Here is a 19034-nt window from a genome sequence, read left to right as displayed (position 1 = left end):
CTGTTGTTTTGAACTTTCTATTCATCAAAGAACTCATTTTTATCACCGTTTCCACAAATACATGGTAAGATAAGACTTAACTATACGTTTTAGAAGTAGTTTTCATTGTTAGTTCTTGTTAACTTATATCAACCACAGCAATAACCAAAACATCAAAACTGACCAAAATTTAAATGAGATTTATATCTTTATCTTGATTTTTCCATCTTGAAGTTAAAACATCTTGTTTTTCACTGGTGGACTTTTTCGAAATGCTGTGTTATGTAGTCGTTTGTTTTCATTTATGACATAGTAACCAGATGCAAGATATAGAATAATGTTAGACCTCTTCACTTTTTCTCTTGATCTAATTTTTTGTAATAATTCCGTTTAGTTGTTTGGTAGCAAAAAACACATAAAAAATACATTGGAAATGTAGTTTACTGTAAGCACACAATGTGACATTTCATATACAAATCACAGTAATATCTACAACTGTACCTGAATGTGTGTCCATAATAAATGCATAAATGTGTAATGACGCAGTGAGATGTCATGATGGACAGATGCATTGAAAGCTACTCACAAGATGATGCCTAGTCATTACTCTGGCACCTCATAGATTTAAAGCGATAGTTCACCCAAAAATGGAAATTTTTAATATTTTTAAAATGGAAGACATTTTAAAGAACGTTGGTAACCAGACATTTGACGGCATTGACTTCCATAGTAGGAAAAAAAATACTATGGAAGACAGTGGGTGCCGTTAACTGTCTGGTTACCAACGTTCTTTAAAATACCTTCTCTTGTGTTCAGCAGAAGAAAGAAACTCATACAGGTTTGGAACAACATGAGGGTTAATAAATGAAAACAACATTTTTGGGTGAACTATCCCGTTAACACATTGCATACAGTAATGTGGACTGTCAGTCCTAAAGATGGGATTTAAAAATCGAGTTAGGATTGTCTGTAGTGTAATCAAAAGCCCATCTTCCCACCGAGCTGTTCAAGAGCCGTCACTGTCTAGACTGCCTCTTTTCTCTGGCATTGTGGTGCTCAGCCACTTGACCACGCTTCAGTGGCTGTGTTGATTGGCTTGCCTCTCAGACTAGAGGATGCTGGGAATAAATAAGGGACCCTTTCAGAAAGCTCAAATCTGAAGCAGTGGGAGAAGAAAGTGATGTGACTGATGTGCCATCAGATTTTTTTTAAGATTATCAATGAAATAGAAAATGGAAAGTCTTCCCAGATGAGTGGAGGGTGTTAGCAAGGAACAACTCCATTTTAGTGCCAGTGGTTTAGAGATGAAATGCTCAACGAAATCTCTTAACTGAACACTCTTACCTTCTTCTTTTTCTTCTTCTTCTTCTTTTAGAGAGTAATGAGTTTATCCTGTATGCGGTGAGGAACTCCATCCACCGCTTTGATCTGGCCACAGGCACAGACCAGCCGCTCCCCCTCTCGGGTCTCCATGAGGCGGTGGCGCTGGACTTTGATTATGAGAAGAACTGCCTATACTGGGCTGATATTTCGCTGGACACCATTCAGGTGAATAAACATCTTTTTAGGGATGCACAATATATCGGTGCCATATATTGGTTTATTTTGACTGATATTGGAGAATTTGTTGTGTTGGCTGATATTGTATATTTAATTGGTGTTCAGTTGTTCACATCTATCTCCCCTATTTGTTATATTTAGATGACCTTTGCTTAAAGTTAATCTTTAATAACACTTACAATTTATTGACACTTTAAACTGTAAAATAGCAGATCACAAAATGATTATACATTTTATACATTTTTCATGCTGTGCATTATAACTTTGTGATGCCTAAATCATAAATATTTAAAGCATTTAAAAATATGTTTACTTAGTGTCTTATTTTTAATGTATTAAGACAAAATAGTTTAACATTGTAATGTTGTATTATAAAATACAAAATAATACAAACTATTAACATTTCAGTCGGTGTCCATAACAAATAATAAATATTTTTCCTAATTTTATACAATTTTTTTTAAATTTTTTTTAACTTTATTTATTTATTTATATATATATAGAGAGAGAGAGAGAGAGAGAGAGAAATGTTAGAGAAATAGAAATGTTAGAGAAATTTTAAAAGCAATGCATTTTGTATGTTTTTGTGTAGAGATTGTGTTTGAATGGAAGCTCTGGACAAGAAGTGATTGTCAAAAAGGACCTACAAAACGTGGAGGCGCTGTCATTTGACCCCATCAGCCGGTTGCTGTATTGGGTGGATGCCGGTGCTCAAAAAATCGAGGTAATCAAATGTTAAAACAACTACAGCAACATCAGTTACATACATTCGTTCATATAGTCGTCCTCACACTCTCTCTCGTCCAGGTGTCCAACTCTGATGGAGACCTGAGACGCACTCTGGTCAACTCTTCAGTGGTGGAACAGCCTCGAGCCCTGACTCTCATGCCAGGAGAGAGGTACGGTGTTCCCATAATCCCCTTTGTTTTCCTTAGAAGACCTTTTGCTCCCTGAGTACTAAGCTGCATGTGCTGTCTCTCTTAGCCTGATGTTTTGGACAGACTGGGGCGATCGCGCGGCGGGCGTCTACCGCAGCTGGATGGACGGATCCAACATCTCCTGCATCGTGTCCGAGGGAGTTCGCTGGCCCAATGGCATAACGGCAGATGAATCATGGCTGTACTGGACAGAGGCATATGGAGACCGCATTGAAAGAGCAGATTTTAATGGAGGCCACCGCACTGTGGTAATGGAGGGCCTGCCTCATCCTTATGCCATTGCTGTTTTTAAGGTAGGCCCAGTCTTATCACTTTCTGGGAATGTTGCAACTGGTATTCTATCAAACCTTCTTTGATAATCATAAACTCATTGTTGAACTGGTCTTTGTTGGTGTAGAATGACCTGTACTGGGATGACTGGTCTAGAATGGGAATCTTCAAAGCACCTAAATCAGGCTCACCAGACAGTGAGATGATAGTGGGCAGACTGACAGGAGTGATGGATCTCAAGATCTTCTACAAGGGAAAGAACAAAGGTCAGTTCTTAAGGAGACACAGTCCTGAAACATATGGAAAATATGTTAATTATTACGGCATGAAAGGGTAATAGCAAGTAGCCTTTAATTTCTATAACAGCTACACAAAACCACACTTGTCAGCTTGTATTGTTGATGAATGCTAAATAAAAACATTTTTACATTTTTTTTATTTCGAAATATATAAATTCCAGTAAATTCCTTAGTGATATTTATAATTGGGCGGGGGGATTTTTATTGTAGTTCTTGAATTTTAGTGTACAAGAACACAGGGTTATTATCGTTAACTAAAACTAAAACCAAAACCATATAAAAGTTTTCATCACTTAAAATGAAATAAACCTAAATTTCAATTATATATATATATATATAAAAAAACATATATTTAAAACATATTTTATTAAGACAACATTTATATTTTCATTTAGTTTAAGTACAAAAATAACTAAAACTAAATGAACTAATATGCAGCAGAAACAACGCAACCATCCAGGTGGGTGCTGCACATTGGTGGTGGTTGAGGAGATTCCCCCCCCTTCTATGTAAAGCGCTACCCAGAAAAGTACCCAGAAAAGTGCTATATAAATGTAACAAATTATTATTATTATTAACCGTGGCGTCCTATATCAGGCCTATTTTTCAGGAGTGTTTTTAGGAGTAAACTATAACTTTGATGGCCTTAAACCTAACAGACACAAAAAGCCACAGAACTCTGTTTTGATGTAAAATATAAAAATAGTAAAAAAAAAAAAAATGTTTCTCCCCTGTAGGTCAGAATGCTTGTGTGGATCAGCCATGCAGTCTTCTGTGTCTTCCCCAGCCTGGAAACAAGCATCACTGTGTTTGTCCCGACGGAGTTTCCAGCACCATCCTCCCCTCAGGAGAGCCTCAGTGTCAGTGTCCCAGTGGATACCAGCTCCACAATAATACATGCGTTAAGACAGGTCTGACAGAAACAGAAGTGTCAGATATCAATAGCTCTAAGTTATAAATCATTTTTATGAAGTTAGTTTGTATTTTATTGATGTTTTTCTGTCTGCTGCCCATCAGAGCACACCTGCTTGCCGAACCAGCACCGCTGCGCTAATGGGAAGTGCATCAGCAGCATCTGGAAGTGTGACAGTGACAACGACTGCGGCGACATGAGTGATGAGCAGGGGTGCCGTGAGTGACGACATCAGCCCCGCCACCTCTGTCTCATATAAAACAACACTAATGTACGAATGTTGAGTTTCATGTCTTTCTCTCTCTGTAGCCTCCACTTCCTGTGACCCTGCGGTTCAGTTCCGCTGTGTGGCCTCAGGTTCCTGCATTCCACTGGCCTTCAAGTGCGACCATGAGGATGACTGTGGTGATAACAGCGACGAGGAGCATTGTGGTATGCGTATGTTTAGAGCTTGGTGATGTATCCAATATTCAAGATATATCTAAGAGGATTTTGCTGTTGGTATAAAATTAAGTGGTATCGCGATATTTTATTGCACTTTGTAATTGGTCATTAAGTTTAGAGACCACATTACAGACCAGTTTAGAGATCACGCCCCATCTTGCAAATATGAAAACGTTATGATATACGTTTTTTTTTATAGTGTCTCAGAATCAATGTTGTTTTTGTCAAATAAAACTTTAAAAAGCTGAAATAAAATTTAATATACGTAATCGATTTTTATTAATAAATAAATTGAAATGCTTCCTTGGCAACTAATTGAAATGAAATATGTTTTTAGTTGAAACTGAAACAGAAAAATGTAAAATAAATAGAAACATTTTTCTAAAAACAAAACGACTAATACATAAACAGTAATTAAAATGAAAACTGAAAATATAAAAACAAAAGCTAATTCAAAAAATGTATACATACTATAATAGTATATAAATAATATAATAATATAATATATAAATAAATGAATTTAACTTCAGTAGCAAAAATTGTTTTAGTTTAATTTATTTGTCAACTGTTTGTTTACAATAATAAATCTGATTAATAGATTAATTTGTGAACACTTGAAGGTCAGGGAAGGTGGGGGTGTATGTTAATGGGAATTGTTTTTTTTTATATAAAATTGCTGTTCATGAGTATAAATTGTTATATTAATATAAATACAAATTATTAAAATATCATTCTTCTGGTAATAAAAAAAAAAATAGAGCCTTTCCAAAATAGAGTAGAAATATGTTTTTTTACATTGCGGTTCAGGGCTTCCGTAGTTTGATTTGACTTCCTTGGATTGAAAAAACAAATCTCAACACATTTCCAGAGCAAATTCATCAATATTAATAATATCTTGAAAATCATTGCAATGCTAAACATCATTGAGAGACTTTTTTTAGCTATATTGTATATGTATGTTTTATCTTGTTTAGTTAAAATAACTTGGATGGAGCGCTCATATTTTATCTGCTTTCTTTTTAGAGTCTCACCAGTGTGGACCGGGAGAGTTCACCTGTGCAAGAGGCGTGTGTATTCGGGACGCATGGCGCTGTGATGGGGACAACGATTGCAGGGACTGGTCAGATGAGGCCAACTGTACTGGTGAGAGAGACTCATTTACTCACAGGTGCATAAAATATGCAGTGAAATATGTCACGTCTACATCCTTAACGTTTTTTCTTTTCCTCTTTCTGTCTCATAAAGTGGGTCACCACACATGTGAGAGCAGTAGTTTCCAGTGCCACACGGGTCACTGCATTCCTCAGCGCTGGGTGTGTGACGGAGATGATGACTGCCAGGACGGCTCAGACGAGGACCCTACCCAGTGTGGTCAGTCACAAACACTGCCGTACTCACCTTCCCTGTTTCATTGTAAACTATATGATTTTCTTTTTTTCTTTTTTTTGGAAGACAGTGCATTTTTGAACATCAAATGTTCTGTCAAGCTCCAAAAATAACATAAGTGTCCGTGCAGTCTCATGTATCATGTAAAGTCTCATGTATGATTCTGTGTAATTTGACATCTATTGGTTTTGTCCGGCAGGGCGTGAAAAGTGCAGCGGGTTCTTGTGCGCTAACGGCACCTGCCTGCCCGCTAGTGCTCACTGCAATGGTGTGGAGGACTGTCCAGGGGGCGCTGATGAGCAAAACTGCGGTATGTGCTTCCTTATTTATTTAATTGCAATTGTTTTTTAATGTTGTGTTGTCATTGAAACTAGATAAAGGTAATAATAAGGGTCTGTTCCTTCAGGTCCCCTCTGTGCGCACTATATGGAATTTGTGTGCAAAAACCGAGCGCAGTGTCTGTTCCAGTCTCTGGTGTGTGACGGTACACGACACTGTGCTGATGGATCTGATGAGGACGCAACATACGCTGGCTGTCGTGAGTCCAACAATTTGCTAACTGATATGTGATTATTATAAACCGTTCACTGAAGGAATTAGCTAAAAGTCCTTGGTGTTCTAACTGAGACTCTACATTTAACATGTTAAGTTAGTGCAATTAATTATATTAATAAATACAAATTTCATAATGTACGCATTTAATCATGCTCCAAGTGTAAATAGCTTAAGATATTCCTATTATTGCAATTTAAAATAACTGTTTCCTATTTTAATATATTTTAAAATGTAATTTTATTCCTGTGATGGCAAAGCCATTACTCTTCAGTGTCACATGATCCTTCAGAAGTCATACTAATATGTTGATTTGGTGCTCATAAAACATGTCTTATTATTATCAATGTTTAAAACAGTTGTTCTGCTTAATATTTTTGTGGAAACAGGGATGCTTTGATGGTTAGTTAAAAAGAACAGCATTTATTTGAAATATAAATCTTTTAACAGTATAAAAGTCTTTTGAACAATTTGCATCATATGCAATTTCTTTAAAAAAATCGTACCGACTCCAAACTTTTGAATGGTTGAGTGTATATTATATTATTATTAATAAACTAATCATAATTTTTTTATTAAATTGTGTATAAAAATAAAGCAATCAACCTACTACTTATGCCACTTTTTGCAATGTCAATTGCTTTTTTCTCATCTGCCACAATTTATTGTCTTAACTTATTATCATAATTTATTCATAATATCTCAGCAAGAAAATGTACGTACTTTCGTTCGTAATATGATTCCATTTTTGAATCAATTGACAGTCCTAAACGTGGACTTTGGATAGAACGCCAATGCAGTGTTTTGTAATGAGTTGATTTGTTCTCTTCTCTCCCACAGCAACTAACCCTGAGTTTGAGAAAACATGTGACAGCTACAACTTCCAGTGTTCCAATGGAATGTGTGTGACCCTCGAGTGGAAGTGTGACGGCATGGACGACTGTGGCGACTACTCGGACGAGGCCAACTGTGGTGAGCAATAACTCCCACACTGATCAAGAGGCCAAAAGTCAAATTCTAGGTTGAATTTATATGCGTCACGCTGCACATTGACTTCATGCTGTTAGACAGAACTTTGGCTATGGAAGGCTACAGACTTCCAGTCAGAGAGTAAAATAAATCAGTAGGTCCAATCCAGTCACACCTGGGACTAGTTTCAAACAGGACTGTTCACCTAGTTTCTGCGCTTGTTTTCTAATGAGTTTGTGTGCTTTCTGTTTCAGCTTCCCCAACCGAGGAGCCAGGCTGTTCACGTTACTTTCAGTATGAGTGTAAGAACGGCCGCTGTGTGCCTGCCTGGTGGAAGTGTGATGGGGAAAATGACTGCGGTGACTGGTCTGATGAATCTCAATGTTCAGGTACATAATTTAGACCTGTATAGTTTGTTTGTAAAGTGGCAACAAAAGACACATGCTCAGTGGATTAATTACGATGCATTATGTTGTGTCTGTGTACAGGTGGCGGATCTCCTCACACACCTGCACCAGGTCCAGCTACCTGTGCTCCTAATCGTTTCCGCTGTGGTTCTGGCGCGTGTATTGTGAACACCTGGGTGTGTGACGGCTACGCTGATTGTCCTGATGGCAGCGATGAAGTGGGCTGTCCTACAGGTGCCTTCTCTGCTCTTTTATTTCAGAAAGACATGTTCATTTAATATATTGGTTTTATATATTCGTAATATCTTTTTTTAGCTTCTACCGATAATGTTTCAGCTTGCATCAATAACATGTTTTAGCTTGCATAAATAAATTAAGCTGTTTAATTAAACTCTTTTTTTAAATAATGTGACATTCGGCACTCATGTTCATACATGCAAATTCACGCTCTTCAGCTCAAACTGGTTCAGTGGGTGATACGACAGTCCCAGAGCGCCACATTTCATTTTCCCAGAGCTTATACAATTCACTTATAAACTATATATATAATACTATATGAAGTGTTGTCACTCAATAATACTGTCCCTAGAAACATGTTAATAAATAAGTGAATATCTTAGAGGGCTTTCACAATGGTCATGTTTGCTGCGGTCTGAGTCGGAGCGTGATTGTTCCCGGCAAACGTGCACGGCACATGATAGAAAACAGGATGGTTTTTTATTAATTTGGTGCTCTCAAAGTTCTCAATTTTAAATAAAATAATTCTTAATACCAGATCTCAAGTGAATAAGTATTAGCAATTAGTATTTTAATACTTATTCAGTGCAGAGAATGAGATTTATTGAATGGGGAAAAAATGTTCACATAGGGAGACATTTAAATGTAAAATAAGTTTAACCCTTGCCTCTTTTCATGGCTTATTATATTGGTGTCTTGCTTCTGTCTATTGCTTAGTCAAAGGCTCTGTGACTCCTGTGGCAACTGTTCCTCCATCGGGCCGCTGCTCTAAAGATCAGTTCCTGTGCCTGAAGCCTGCGACCTGTATCGCTGATTGGAAGCGATGTGACGGACACCCTCACTGCCAGGATGGATCTGATGAGACCAACTGCCGTAAGTGTCGTAACATTTTGACACATCTACTCACTCTTTACTACCGTTTTCCTCATTTTGGAATAGAAATAAAGTCTTTAAATCTGAAATAACACAAACATTGTTACACTGCTTAGCCTCAACCAAAAATGTCTTCTACCTGCAACCTTTTCTTTCTTAACTCTCCGTTATATTTCAGCCACTCATGGTCCGTTGCTCTGTGTGAATGGTACTCTCTGTGCGGATGGCGAGGCCTGCGTGCTGAACAGTGAGAGGTGTGATGGCTTCATAGACTGTTCTGACAAAAGTGACGAGAATAACTGCACTGGTGAGACACTGAGAGACGTTCATGTTGTATCTGCTGACTGCATTGTACCACAGTAAGACAGCCTGACTGTTCATGCTGATTTACCCTTCTCAGTGGATATGTTGGTGTACAAGATTCAAAATCTACAGTGGAGCGCCAACTTCTCCGGTGCTGTGATGCTCACCTGGTCAAGACCCAAAAATATGCCTACAGCATCCTGCTCTTTTATCATCTACTTCAGGTAAATTTAGCTTTCATCTACACCTGTGGTTATTAAGCTTTTCCAGGTGGTGGACCATTTCAACTGTGAACCAAATATCACAGACCACTTAACCTTTATTTGTTTTGTTTTGTGATGTCCCAATTAAGTTTTTTGTGCCCCCGATCCAAGTCATTTAATATTGAATATCTGCCGACCCTGAGTCCTGATCCAATACTTGTATTCTCTTAGTGCTATGTGCACACTTTAAGTACATTAAAGTTAAAATCACTTTTAACTTTAAGTTACATTAAAATCAATCAACAAACGTAGACATCAAATATGGAAACAGACCTAGGGTCCACATGGGTCAATAACAAAGGTTGTATTTATTTTATTTTCTAGGCAGGTGGGTGTCCAGCAGTGGACGTCTATGGACACGAACAGCAATAAGGGCAGTGCCGTTTTGACCGTGTTGATGCCGGACACCACCTACCAGGTGAAGGTGCAGACTCAGTGTCTCAGCAAACAGCACAGGACCAATGAAATTCTCACACTACGCACACCAGAAGGATGTAAGTCTGCATTAGCAGCGCAATCACTAAAATCACTCATAGAACAACTCAGATTTACATGGAAGGGATATGTTTTGTCTTCCGTTGCTTCATTGTGTCTGACGTCTGTGTTTGTATGGCAGTGCCGGACCCTCCTCAGGGTCTGCAGCTGAGCTGTGACAATGCTGAGGACGGGACAGTACTGTGTTCCTGGAACCCTCCTGATAAAACACATGGACTCGTCAGGGAGTATATTGTGAGGAAGATGTCTTCAGTTCTTTATAGCATTTATCAACGCCTACTTGCATCTAACTGGCTGTGTGTGTTGTGCAGGTGGAGTACAGTGAAAAGGACAGCGCTGAGTGGTTTTCCCAGCGTAGCACCAGCACCAGTGCAGAAGTGAAGAATCTGCAGCCTAGCTCGCTCTACAGATTTAGGGTGAGACACTCAAGAACTTGTATAAAGTTATTTTTCTGTGAACTTCTGCTGATGATACAAGATCATCTAGATCGCTTCGTCTAACCTGTGTTCATCTGTTGTTTCTCAGGTGGCTGCCGTCACAAGCAGAGGCGTGGGAAACTGGACAGAAATTAAATCCATAGTTCCTCAAAAAGGTAAGGAAACTATATAAAAGCACCCTTCACAGAAGAGTGCTGACTCCCCCTGCTGGACATGTTTTATCTCATCCACCTTTTTCCTGAGCAAAAGATGAGCACATGATGGATTCTAACTTGTTATTCTAACTGTTTGTATGCTGTCCTGTTCCAGTCTCCATAGGAAGTTAACTCGTTGTTAAAACGGGGTAAAAAACGTAATTAATTCAACTGAAACTTTTTTAACATTACTAAAAATTGAAATGAGCGCAGGGTTGCAAGCTGTGCTGTTGTTGACTGACACAAGATCAGCAATAGACTGAAGTAGTTCTTGGAAAGTAGTTCTTTTCAAATCTGAAAAGAATGTCCATATACGGCGCCATATGACTTGCATTTTATGCCAAAGACTGACATGAGAAAACGACCATGGCTTGAAGCACTTAAGTTAAAAAACTCCCCATAAAAGTTATGTGCGTGCTCATCATTTTGAGGACAAAACCAACCCGAACTTCACTGATCGGGAGCTTTATGTAGGATATGAGCGCTCATCTGTTTTCAATGTAGATTCATGTCATCTACGCACTCATTAAACTTTGATGGGTGAGGCACTGACAAAAGACGGTCATTGCGACACTATAAAGTGATGGCACTATGAAGCCATGTGCTTTTTAAAGTCATTTTCATAGGTTTAAAGTTGCATTATCAGTTCGGAAAATATGCTAATATAACTGGAGATGCAAAGGATAAATCTGCTGCGAGACTTCCGCGTTCAGGAAAAAACGTGGATAGGATGGTTGGAACAGATTGAGTGTCATTGTAAACTCCCATTTCAGCATAAATATAAACAGGTCAATATGTGTCTGTAATTTAATATCACTGGAAATGTGATGTGATATCATGAATAATAATGAGACAGGGCTTTCTAAAAGGATAAGACCATACAGTCTCATAAATGATTGAGGCATTCAAAATAACGGATACTAACATTTAATTAAAAATAAAGGATTTTAACATATTTTCCGATTAACACTGAATTTTCAGTGTCACATGATCCTTTAGAAATCATTCTAATATGCTGATTTGCTGCTGAAGAATCATTTCTTATTATTATCAATGTTGAAAAGGATTTTTAGAATGATTGAATAGAAAGAATTGAAAGAACATAATTTTAAATAGAAATCTTTGTATCATGAATGTCTTTACTGTCACTTTCAGTGATTACTGATCAATTTGATGCATCCTTGCTGAATAGGAGAAAAAAAAAAACGTACTGAACCAAACGTTTAAATGGGAGCATATCTGTTAATAAGGATTGGTGGTGGTGTGATCAAAGACTTATCCTACAATATCTTTTCACATTATATCACTATATCTCAATGATCTTGTCGGAGTAGACTGGTGACTATGTATTTCGATACAGATATTTTACTGGAAATATTACCCTCAAATGTTTGATATATTGCATAAATGTCTAGTTGTATCTATCTTAATGTTTTGACAAAAAAAATTCTGTAGTGTTTCATGACTCTTTAATAATGTGTCTTTCAGCTCTCTCTCCTCCTAATGTCGCGATCACCAGCATCACAGAAGACTCAATGACTTTGTCGATCACCAATGATTATAAGGTCCAGGTTGGTCAGATTGTTTTTTTTTTTCTCTGTGCAGGGTTTATGTCATGACCTCCTTCGAATGTAAATATAATATTGATCTCTCTATTTCTCTCTCTGTTACATGAAGCACTACATTGTCGTTATTTCGTGGGTATTTGATGAACATGTGAAGGAGAGCAGGAATTACACTGTCTTGGAAACATTGAAAGGTAAAACACTTCACAGTCATCAAACATCCTGTCAGTGTTTCTGGAAGAGGATACAATCTGTGTGCTCTTTTCTGTATAGCCACTAACCTGACAGCAGGGATGGAGTATGAGGTGGCGGTGTGGGCTCACACGGATGATGGAGACAGTCCTACTGCTCTGTCCCGCCAGCAGACCAAAGGCACAAGACCTCCCGGGCCGTCACTGAAGGCCAGAGCGCTCAACCAGACCGCTGTAGATTGCAACTGGACCGGCCCTCAAGCTGAGGTGAGACTAACTCATAAACACTTAATAAACGCTCATAAAAGTGTGCGGTCACATTTATAGGTGAAACTTAAAGGCCGAAATCCACTAATTCCAATAGGAATTTGTGCGTTCGGGAGTTTCGCGTTAGGGTGAAAAAGTTCACTATGTAGATTTCGCTCATATTCAAGGTAGTCATATGAACTGAGTTGCTCACTTTTAATAAAAAAATAAGACTTTTACACAGATTAGCTCCAAATTCATACAAGCTCTGTGTTAGAGATGCGCGATTCTGGATAAATTGAGAGTCGATTTTTGTTTAAAATAGTGATCACGATTTTCCCACGATTCTGAATAGACAAACAAAATAACGTACATTATTTGAGATTCTGACAAAATATTAATTGCTGCAGTCTATATAAAAATATTGAATCAATGTGAATAAAACATTTTTTTTGTCTGTTTGAATGAATGATTCAATCATAAAGACTTCACTTGTTTCATTACTGGATGAATCAGCGATTTTGAACAAATTTCTTGAATGAATGAACGATCCAATGACAAATACATTTTTAACATTCACTTATCGCCACCTAGTGGTGTAACGATGTAGTTAATACAATCTTTGTAAAGTGTCAAGTTACGTTCAAAAGGTGATTTACTCTATATTGAGACATCAGTGTTTATTATCCAAACTATAAACTTTTATCCCACTACTAATGTGATAAATTGAATTATTGTAACAGAAATAATGTTACTGTGTTATGTGGTTGAAAAGTCTCTTCTGTGTTCTCCAAGGTTTAATGGACATAGTTGAATCATTGTCATTTAGGAATACTATTGCGTGGTTTGAATCGAGATCGCAGTCTTTTAACGATTAATCGTGCAGCTCTACTTTGTGTATTTAAAAGTATGAAAAGAAAACTATAAATACTGTAAGATATGAGATCAAGTAAAGCACTCATTGGTCACACTAAGTGTCTAACTAGTATGTACTAAGATTTAAATGATCACTTGAGGAAGAAAGATTTCCTCAAGCAGATTTTGTGTCAGGTTTAGTCACGCAAATTCGCAGCGTTGACTAATAGAAAGCTGCTTGGTTTGAAAGTGGCTTCTGTGTGAGCTTTTACTACACTATTGGCAATAGATAATGGACCTTTTTTGCTGAAATTTCACTAATGTGACCACACCGTTAAGCTGAAAAGACACCATCTTCTGATTTCACAGGTGTATGGAGTGTTCTACGCCACCTCCTTCCTGGATCTGTACCGCAGACCTCACAGGGTGAATACCACCTCCACCAGTCTGACTGTGATCGTTGACAGCGACGAGCAATACCTCTTCCTGGTTAGTATCCACCCTCACTTTGAAGATCCGTTTTGGCACCATGATGTCCAGATGAAGTGACTGTGTGTGTTGTTCAGGTGAGGGTGATCTCTCCATACATGGGTCCTCCATCAGACTTTGCTGTAGTGAAGATGATCCCCAACGAGCGACTTCCACCTCGAAACCTGCACAAAGTGCGAGTGGATAAGACGCAGGCCACTCTAAAGTGGCAGCCGCCCTTCGATTCTCCCAGCAGTCCTTTGGTATGAAAACAAAGTCAATTTAAATGTTTTCATGATTTAGTTATGTCGGATGGGGGTGTTTCAAGCATCTTTGTGTATATATCAGACGTATGCAGTGCACGTGAGAGATACGGTTCGTAAAACGGAGCGGGACTATAAGGTGAACACTCAGAACAACACGGTGGAGTACACGCTGAAGGGTCTGGAGCCTGGAGGACGCTACAGCATCACCATCAGGCTGCTCAACATGAGCAAAGAGGCCAGCTACACACTCAACACGGGTAGAGTCATCTCTTTTCTTGCCTGAAACATTGTATCATAAAAAAGGTCACGGGTGCCTGAAGGATTTCATCTGTCGGTACACACAGCGGGGGAGATTTTTAGCAAAAACAAATGCTAACGCATTTGGCCAATTCACAGAAAGTCAGTTGGAGCGCTCATATTACAGCTGCAGACACCACTGAAAAAAGTGAAACACTAAATGTGTTTAATATGTTAATATTAGTTGTATAGTACTTACACTTTATTATGTAATTTACGGTATGAGAGGCAATCATATAATGTGGCACACAGTGAAGTGCCTGCAACCTCTTCAGCCCACGATGTAGCAGAGCCTGCGTTTATAACACAATTTCTTCATTATAAAAATATTAAGGGCACACATTTTCATTAACTTTTTTTAAACCAAATCCTCCATTCCCATCACTACACAACCATTCAGAAGTTTAAGGTCGGTCATTTTTTTATTGTTTTTGACAGATGCCTTTTCTGCTCACCATGGCTGCATTTATTTAGTAAAAACAAAAAAATTTAAGAAATATTATTAGAATTTAAAATAACTGTTTTCTGTTTAAATATATTGTAAATTGTAATTTATTTCTGTGATGACAGCTGAATTTTCAGCATTATTACTCCAGTGTTCAGTGTCACATGATCCTTCAGAAATCATTCTAATATGCTGATTGGCTGCTCAATAAACATTTCTTATTATCAATGATGAAAACAGTTGTGCCTCTTAATATATTTATTCTTTTGTGATTAGAAAGTTAATAAGAACAGTATTTATTTGAAATATAAATCTTTTGTAACATTATAAATGTATTTACTGTCACTTTTAATCAGTTTAATGCATACTTGCTAAATAAAAAAAATAATAATAATAATTTACTGACCCCAAACTTTTAAATGGCAGTGTATTTATGCTATAAGTAAAAAAAAAGTGTTATTTCATGGTGGTGGTGTTGTTGTTTTGCTCTAAACCTATATTTATCCATTCCACACAGTTTCTCTACCTGCACCTGAAGCCCTCAAAATCTTAGAAGAACAGGATCATGTGTTCCTCTTCTGGAAGAGCCTGGCTGTGAAGGACCGGACCTTCAATGAAAGCAGGGTTAGAAACCACCTTAAAGTCTACATAAAATCCACATTGACTAAACATCTTTACTATTTGGCTTTTTCCATTTCCTTGTTTTTGTTGGCTTTGCTAATGATCTCTTGAACTCTTCAGGGCTATGAGGTGTATGTGCATGACAGTGTCACCAACTCCACTATGTGTCTGGGTAACACAACGGAGACGTTCTTCAGGATCAATAGCTTGTTGGTGGGCCATAACTACACGTTCTCAGTGCGGGCGCGCTGCCTGCTCAACAACCAGCTGTGTGGAGAGGCGGCTGTGCTGTTATATGACGAACTGGGCAAAGCAGCAGGCATGAGCTTTTACACACTAAACATTTTTGCCTATATATCTGTGGCTGTTTGTTTGGCCAGACGTTGATCCTGACACACATTTGTCATCGTTCAGGGCCGAATGATGCCAAATCTCAGTCGGGTAAATCCGAAGACATGGCGGCGGTGGTTGTTCCAGTGTTGTTCCTGCTGTTGGTGGGTGTGTGTGGAGGCCTGGTGGTGCTTTATCTCAGACACCGTCGGCTACAGCACAACTTCACCGCCTTCGCTAACAGCCACTACAACTCTCGCCTGGGCTCTGCCATTTTCTCCTCAGGAGATGAGCTGGGTAAGACCAGCTTGAGTCCTACCTTTCATGAAGTCTGTATTTTGCTTCAGTGCACTTCAGAGAAGTGTAATTTACTGTAGTTAACTTCTCTTCCGTTTAGTTCAGTTAGCTTCAATGCAGTTCACTACACTCCATTTTAATTCAGTTTAGCTCAGTTGTTTTTCTGTTTGCTTGTGTTTTGATCAGTTGACCATTTTATTTCAGTTCAGTTTAGCTCAGTAAACTTCAAGTTCACTTCATTCCATTCCATTCCAGGTCAGCTCAGCTCAACTGACTCAAGTTCACTTGTGTTTAAATCGGTTGACTTTATTTTAGTTCAGTTGACTTCAGTTTAGTTTAGTTCACTTCATTTATTTTAATTCAGTTTAGCTCAGTTGTCTTCAGTTCCATTTATTTTAGTTCAGTTCACTTCAATTCAGTTCACTTGAATTGAGTTTTTCAATTTGGTTACTTCAACACTCAGGTCCAATTCAGGTATTACATGCTAAAACTTAGCTGAATTCAATAAGAGTTCTGATCACTTCAATTCAGTTTAGTTCCGTTGCATTTACTAGATTTCAATTCAGCTTAGTTTAGGTCACTTTTAATTAAGTTCTGGTAAGTATGTTCACTTCTGCTCACTTTATTAAGAGCACAAACTTTTCCACACTATGAAAATGAGCTGCTAATGTTGTTTCTTTGTTCCCTCTCTTCTGAAGGTGACGATGATGAAGACGCTCCTATGATCAGTGGCTTTTCAGATGACGTTCCCATGGTTATTGCATAGCTGGACAACTCTTTCTCTCCTCCTCCTTCACTTCCCACTCCACTTCCTCATCCTCATCATGTTTTCTTACGTGCCCATCCGGCACACCTTCAAGCTGCAGAGCTCCCTTCCTCTTGACTTCTCCCCGTCACTTAGAAAAACGCTGGATTTATGTTTCTGGACCCCGAGGAAGAAAAGAAAGCATGGAGCGAAAGAGATATTTTTAAATATAAGATGCACTTTTTTCGGATGCGCAATAACTTATTTTTTATATATAATATATGTGGGTATTGGACTTTGTAGGCATTAACTGAAGCAAACTGTGAAGGAGTTTGTCAGCTGATCAGCAGACTTACTAAACAGGGAAAAGACCCTTATTGTACAAACTCTCACACGAGCATTACATTTGCTTTAAGCCAAAACAAGTATCTAGATATGGGTACATCAGTGCAAAAATTCACAAAAGAAAACAAACTAGAAAGCAAACCTCATATGTATACAGATGAAAATGGACCAATGAATGCTGATAAAAAGGGAGGGCGGTACGTAGGCTCTTGACAGTAAATTGCACAGGATCCGATTTTTTTGTTGCATACCGTATGCTCGATTTGTGTCACTTTGTCAGTAGGCCTGCATTTGTCCATGGTACCTTGTTTACACTTTGTATCCATTGTTAATTTCCTTGCTCAGCAATAGGTTTAAAATTCTCCCTGCTTTTTGAAAATGTGAAAATTGTTACCCATTTTGGTTGTTTTATCAGCTATTTTCAGAAAAGAATGACCAAAATGAAGACAATATAGGTTATTAGTGTAGTTCACATTAAGTCATATGCTCAGCCCATAAAAATTGCTTATGTTCACTGTCTGCTTTTTTCCTTTGATTTATCCTACGCATTTTATCTAGCAAAGAATATTATTGCATATCCTGTGTGCTGCCATGGTTTTAGTCCTTTAGTGTTCTCAGGGAACTGGGTTAATGTAGATGTACCAGCGATATCAGTCACACTGCCACAGGCAGCGCAGTGTGTTTAATTCGGAGACTATTGTGCTGTACAGTAGTTCCATATTGCAGTGAAGCCTGTGCAGCTCTTGTCTGAGCGAACCAGAAGGCTTCATCTTAGTCTCTTGTGCCAAGCTTAAGAAAAGCAGAGGGTAGCGCAGACGTCTTGCCTTCCCGAACAGTTGTGAAGAGGTACATGTGTTAAATCCATGTTTCATTTTAACTGAATTGTGGGTGTTGCTTAAAGATTTGTTTATGAATGTATTTTTTTCTTCTTTTATTTCCTATCTTGTATTGAGGTGACCAGTAAAAAGGAAAATGGTTACGGTCTACCCCCTGCTTATTTGTGTTCAAGGATTTTAAATGAGGTTTATGGCCAGTTTACATTAAATGCTTGTGGTCATTATTAATGATACTCTCTCCCATTGTTAATTGGCATTAAGCAAAACTGTTCAGTTGGTAGATGCGGCTGTTTTTAGTAAAACTGTGTTTCTTTCAGTACCACATTGCCTTATTACAACACACTGAGTAAAGTATGTAGCAGTATGTCAATGTGATCACACATGTACACACTCACAGAAAATTGAAAATTGTATAAAGACAGGAATAGTGCGATAGGAAATGTGTGTATCGACATATTGTGAATTACCACTGTATAATGTTTTAAAAAGTTCCAGTGCAGCACTTGTGTGAATCCTGAGCCACCATTTTTATTTTGTCTTGTTTGTATTCTTTACTCGCAACCATTTGTGGCGATATTTGTCATGCCCAGTTTGAAACCCATTTGGTTTTTTTTGGTCAATAAGATCTAAACATTTTTACATAGCAGTGACGTTGGACACCGCCATGTTTAAATATTTAATCTTGCCTGCCTACTGAGGGTTTAAAGATAAGAATATTTTAAGTGGTACAGTATGAGATGTTTTATGAACCACTTATGCTGAAATAAATGTGGAAAATGTTAAATCTGACTTCTCTTGCTTTGTGTAACTCAATGTGTTTATAATCACGCTCTTGCAAACTAATATGATTCGAACTCAGGGAAAAGGTTTTTTTTTTTTAATACAAAGACTGAAATTGTTGTCGAAAAGCTTAGGATGGTGACGTTGAAGTCATGCGACTGGTGTTTACATGGTTCGTTTATAGCGTTTAGCTTAGACTTCTGCTGGTTTACGCTTCAAGATTTATAA

The 19034-nt window shown here is 38.1% G+C and overlaps 1 protein-coding gene across 1 annotated transcript in view; it reads left to right on the top strand.

The window, feature by feature from the left end:
• Positions 1–18815, top strand: part of sorl1 (sortilin-related receptor, L(DLR class) A repeats containing) — a 61846-nt gene extending 43031 nt beyond the window's left edge. Inside the window, exons 17-48 of the mRNA XM_079885089.1 lie at positions 1355–1527; positions 2132–2263; positions 2347–2438; positions 2524–2770; positions 2875–3013; positions 3784–3957; positions 4064–4177; positions 4269–4391; positions 5427–5546; positions 5649–5774; positions 5989–6099; positions 6196–6327; positions 7182–7313; positions 7565–7699; positions 7799–7951; positions 8672–8827; positions 9006–9134; positions 9228–9354; positions 9718–9887; positions 10010–10122; positions 10200–10304; positions 10414–10480; positions 12008–12090; positions 12197–12278; positions 12358–12542; positions 13746–13865; positions 13943–14107; positions 14193–14367; positions 15370–15476; positions 15594–15792; positions 15888–16100; positions 16799–18815. Coding sequence (XP_079741215.1) covers positions 1355–1527; positions 2132–2263; positions 2347–2438; positions 2524–2770; positions 2875–3013; positions 3784–3957; positions 4064–4177; positions 4269–4391; positions 5427–5546; positions 5649–5774; positions 5989–6099; positions 6196–6327; positions 7182–7313; positions 7565–7699; positions 7799–7951; positions 8672–8827; positions 9006–9134; positions 9228–9354; positions 9718–9887; positions 10010–10122; positions 10200–10304; positions 10414–10480; positions 12008–12090; positions 12197–12278; positions 12358–12542; positions 13746–13865; positions 13943–14107; positions 14193–14367; positions 15370–15476; positions 15594–15792; positions 15888–16100; positions 16799–16866 — 4367 coding nt within the window. The 3' untranslated portion in view covers positions 16867–18815. The remainder of the gene's footprint in view (positions 1–1354; positions 1528–2131; positions 2264–2346; positions 2439–2523; positions 2771–2874; positions 3014–3783; positions 3958–4063; positions 4178–4268; positions 4392–5426; positions 5547–5648; positions 5775–5988; positions 6100–6195; positions 6328–7181; positions 7314–7564; positions 7700–7798; positions 7952–8671; positions 8828–9005; positions 9135–9227; positions 9355–9717; positions 9888–10009; positions 10123–10199; positions 10305–10413; positions 10481–12007; positions 12091–12196; positions 12279–12357; positions 12543–13745; positions 13866–13942; positions 14108–14192; positions 14368–15369; positions 15477–15593; positions 15793–15887; positions 16101–16798) is intronic.
• The last annotated feature ends 219 nt before the right edge of the window (positions 18816–19034 follow it).

This window comes from Squalius cephalus (genome assembly GCF_949319135.1).
Source record: "Squalius cephalus genome assembly, chromosome: 11".
Lineage (NCBI taxonomy): Eukaryota > Metazoa > Chordata > Actinopteri > Cypriniformes > Leuciscidae > Squalius > Squalius cephalus.
Note: the sequence above shows the minus strand (reverse complement) of the source record. Positions and strands in the feature narration are given on the sequence as shown.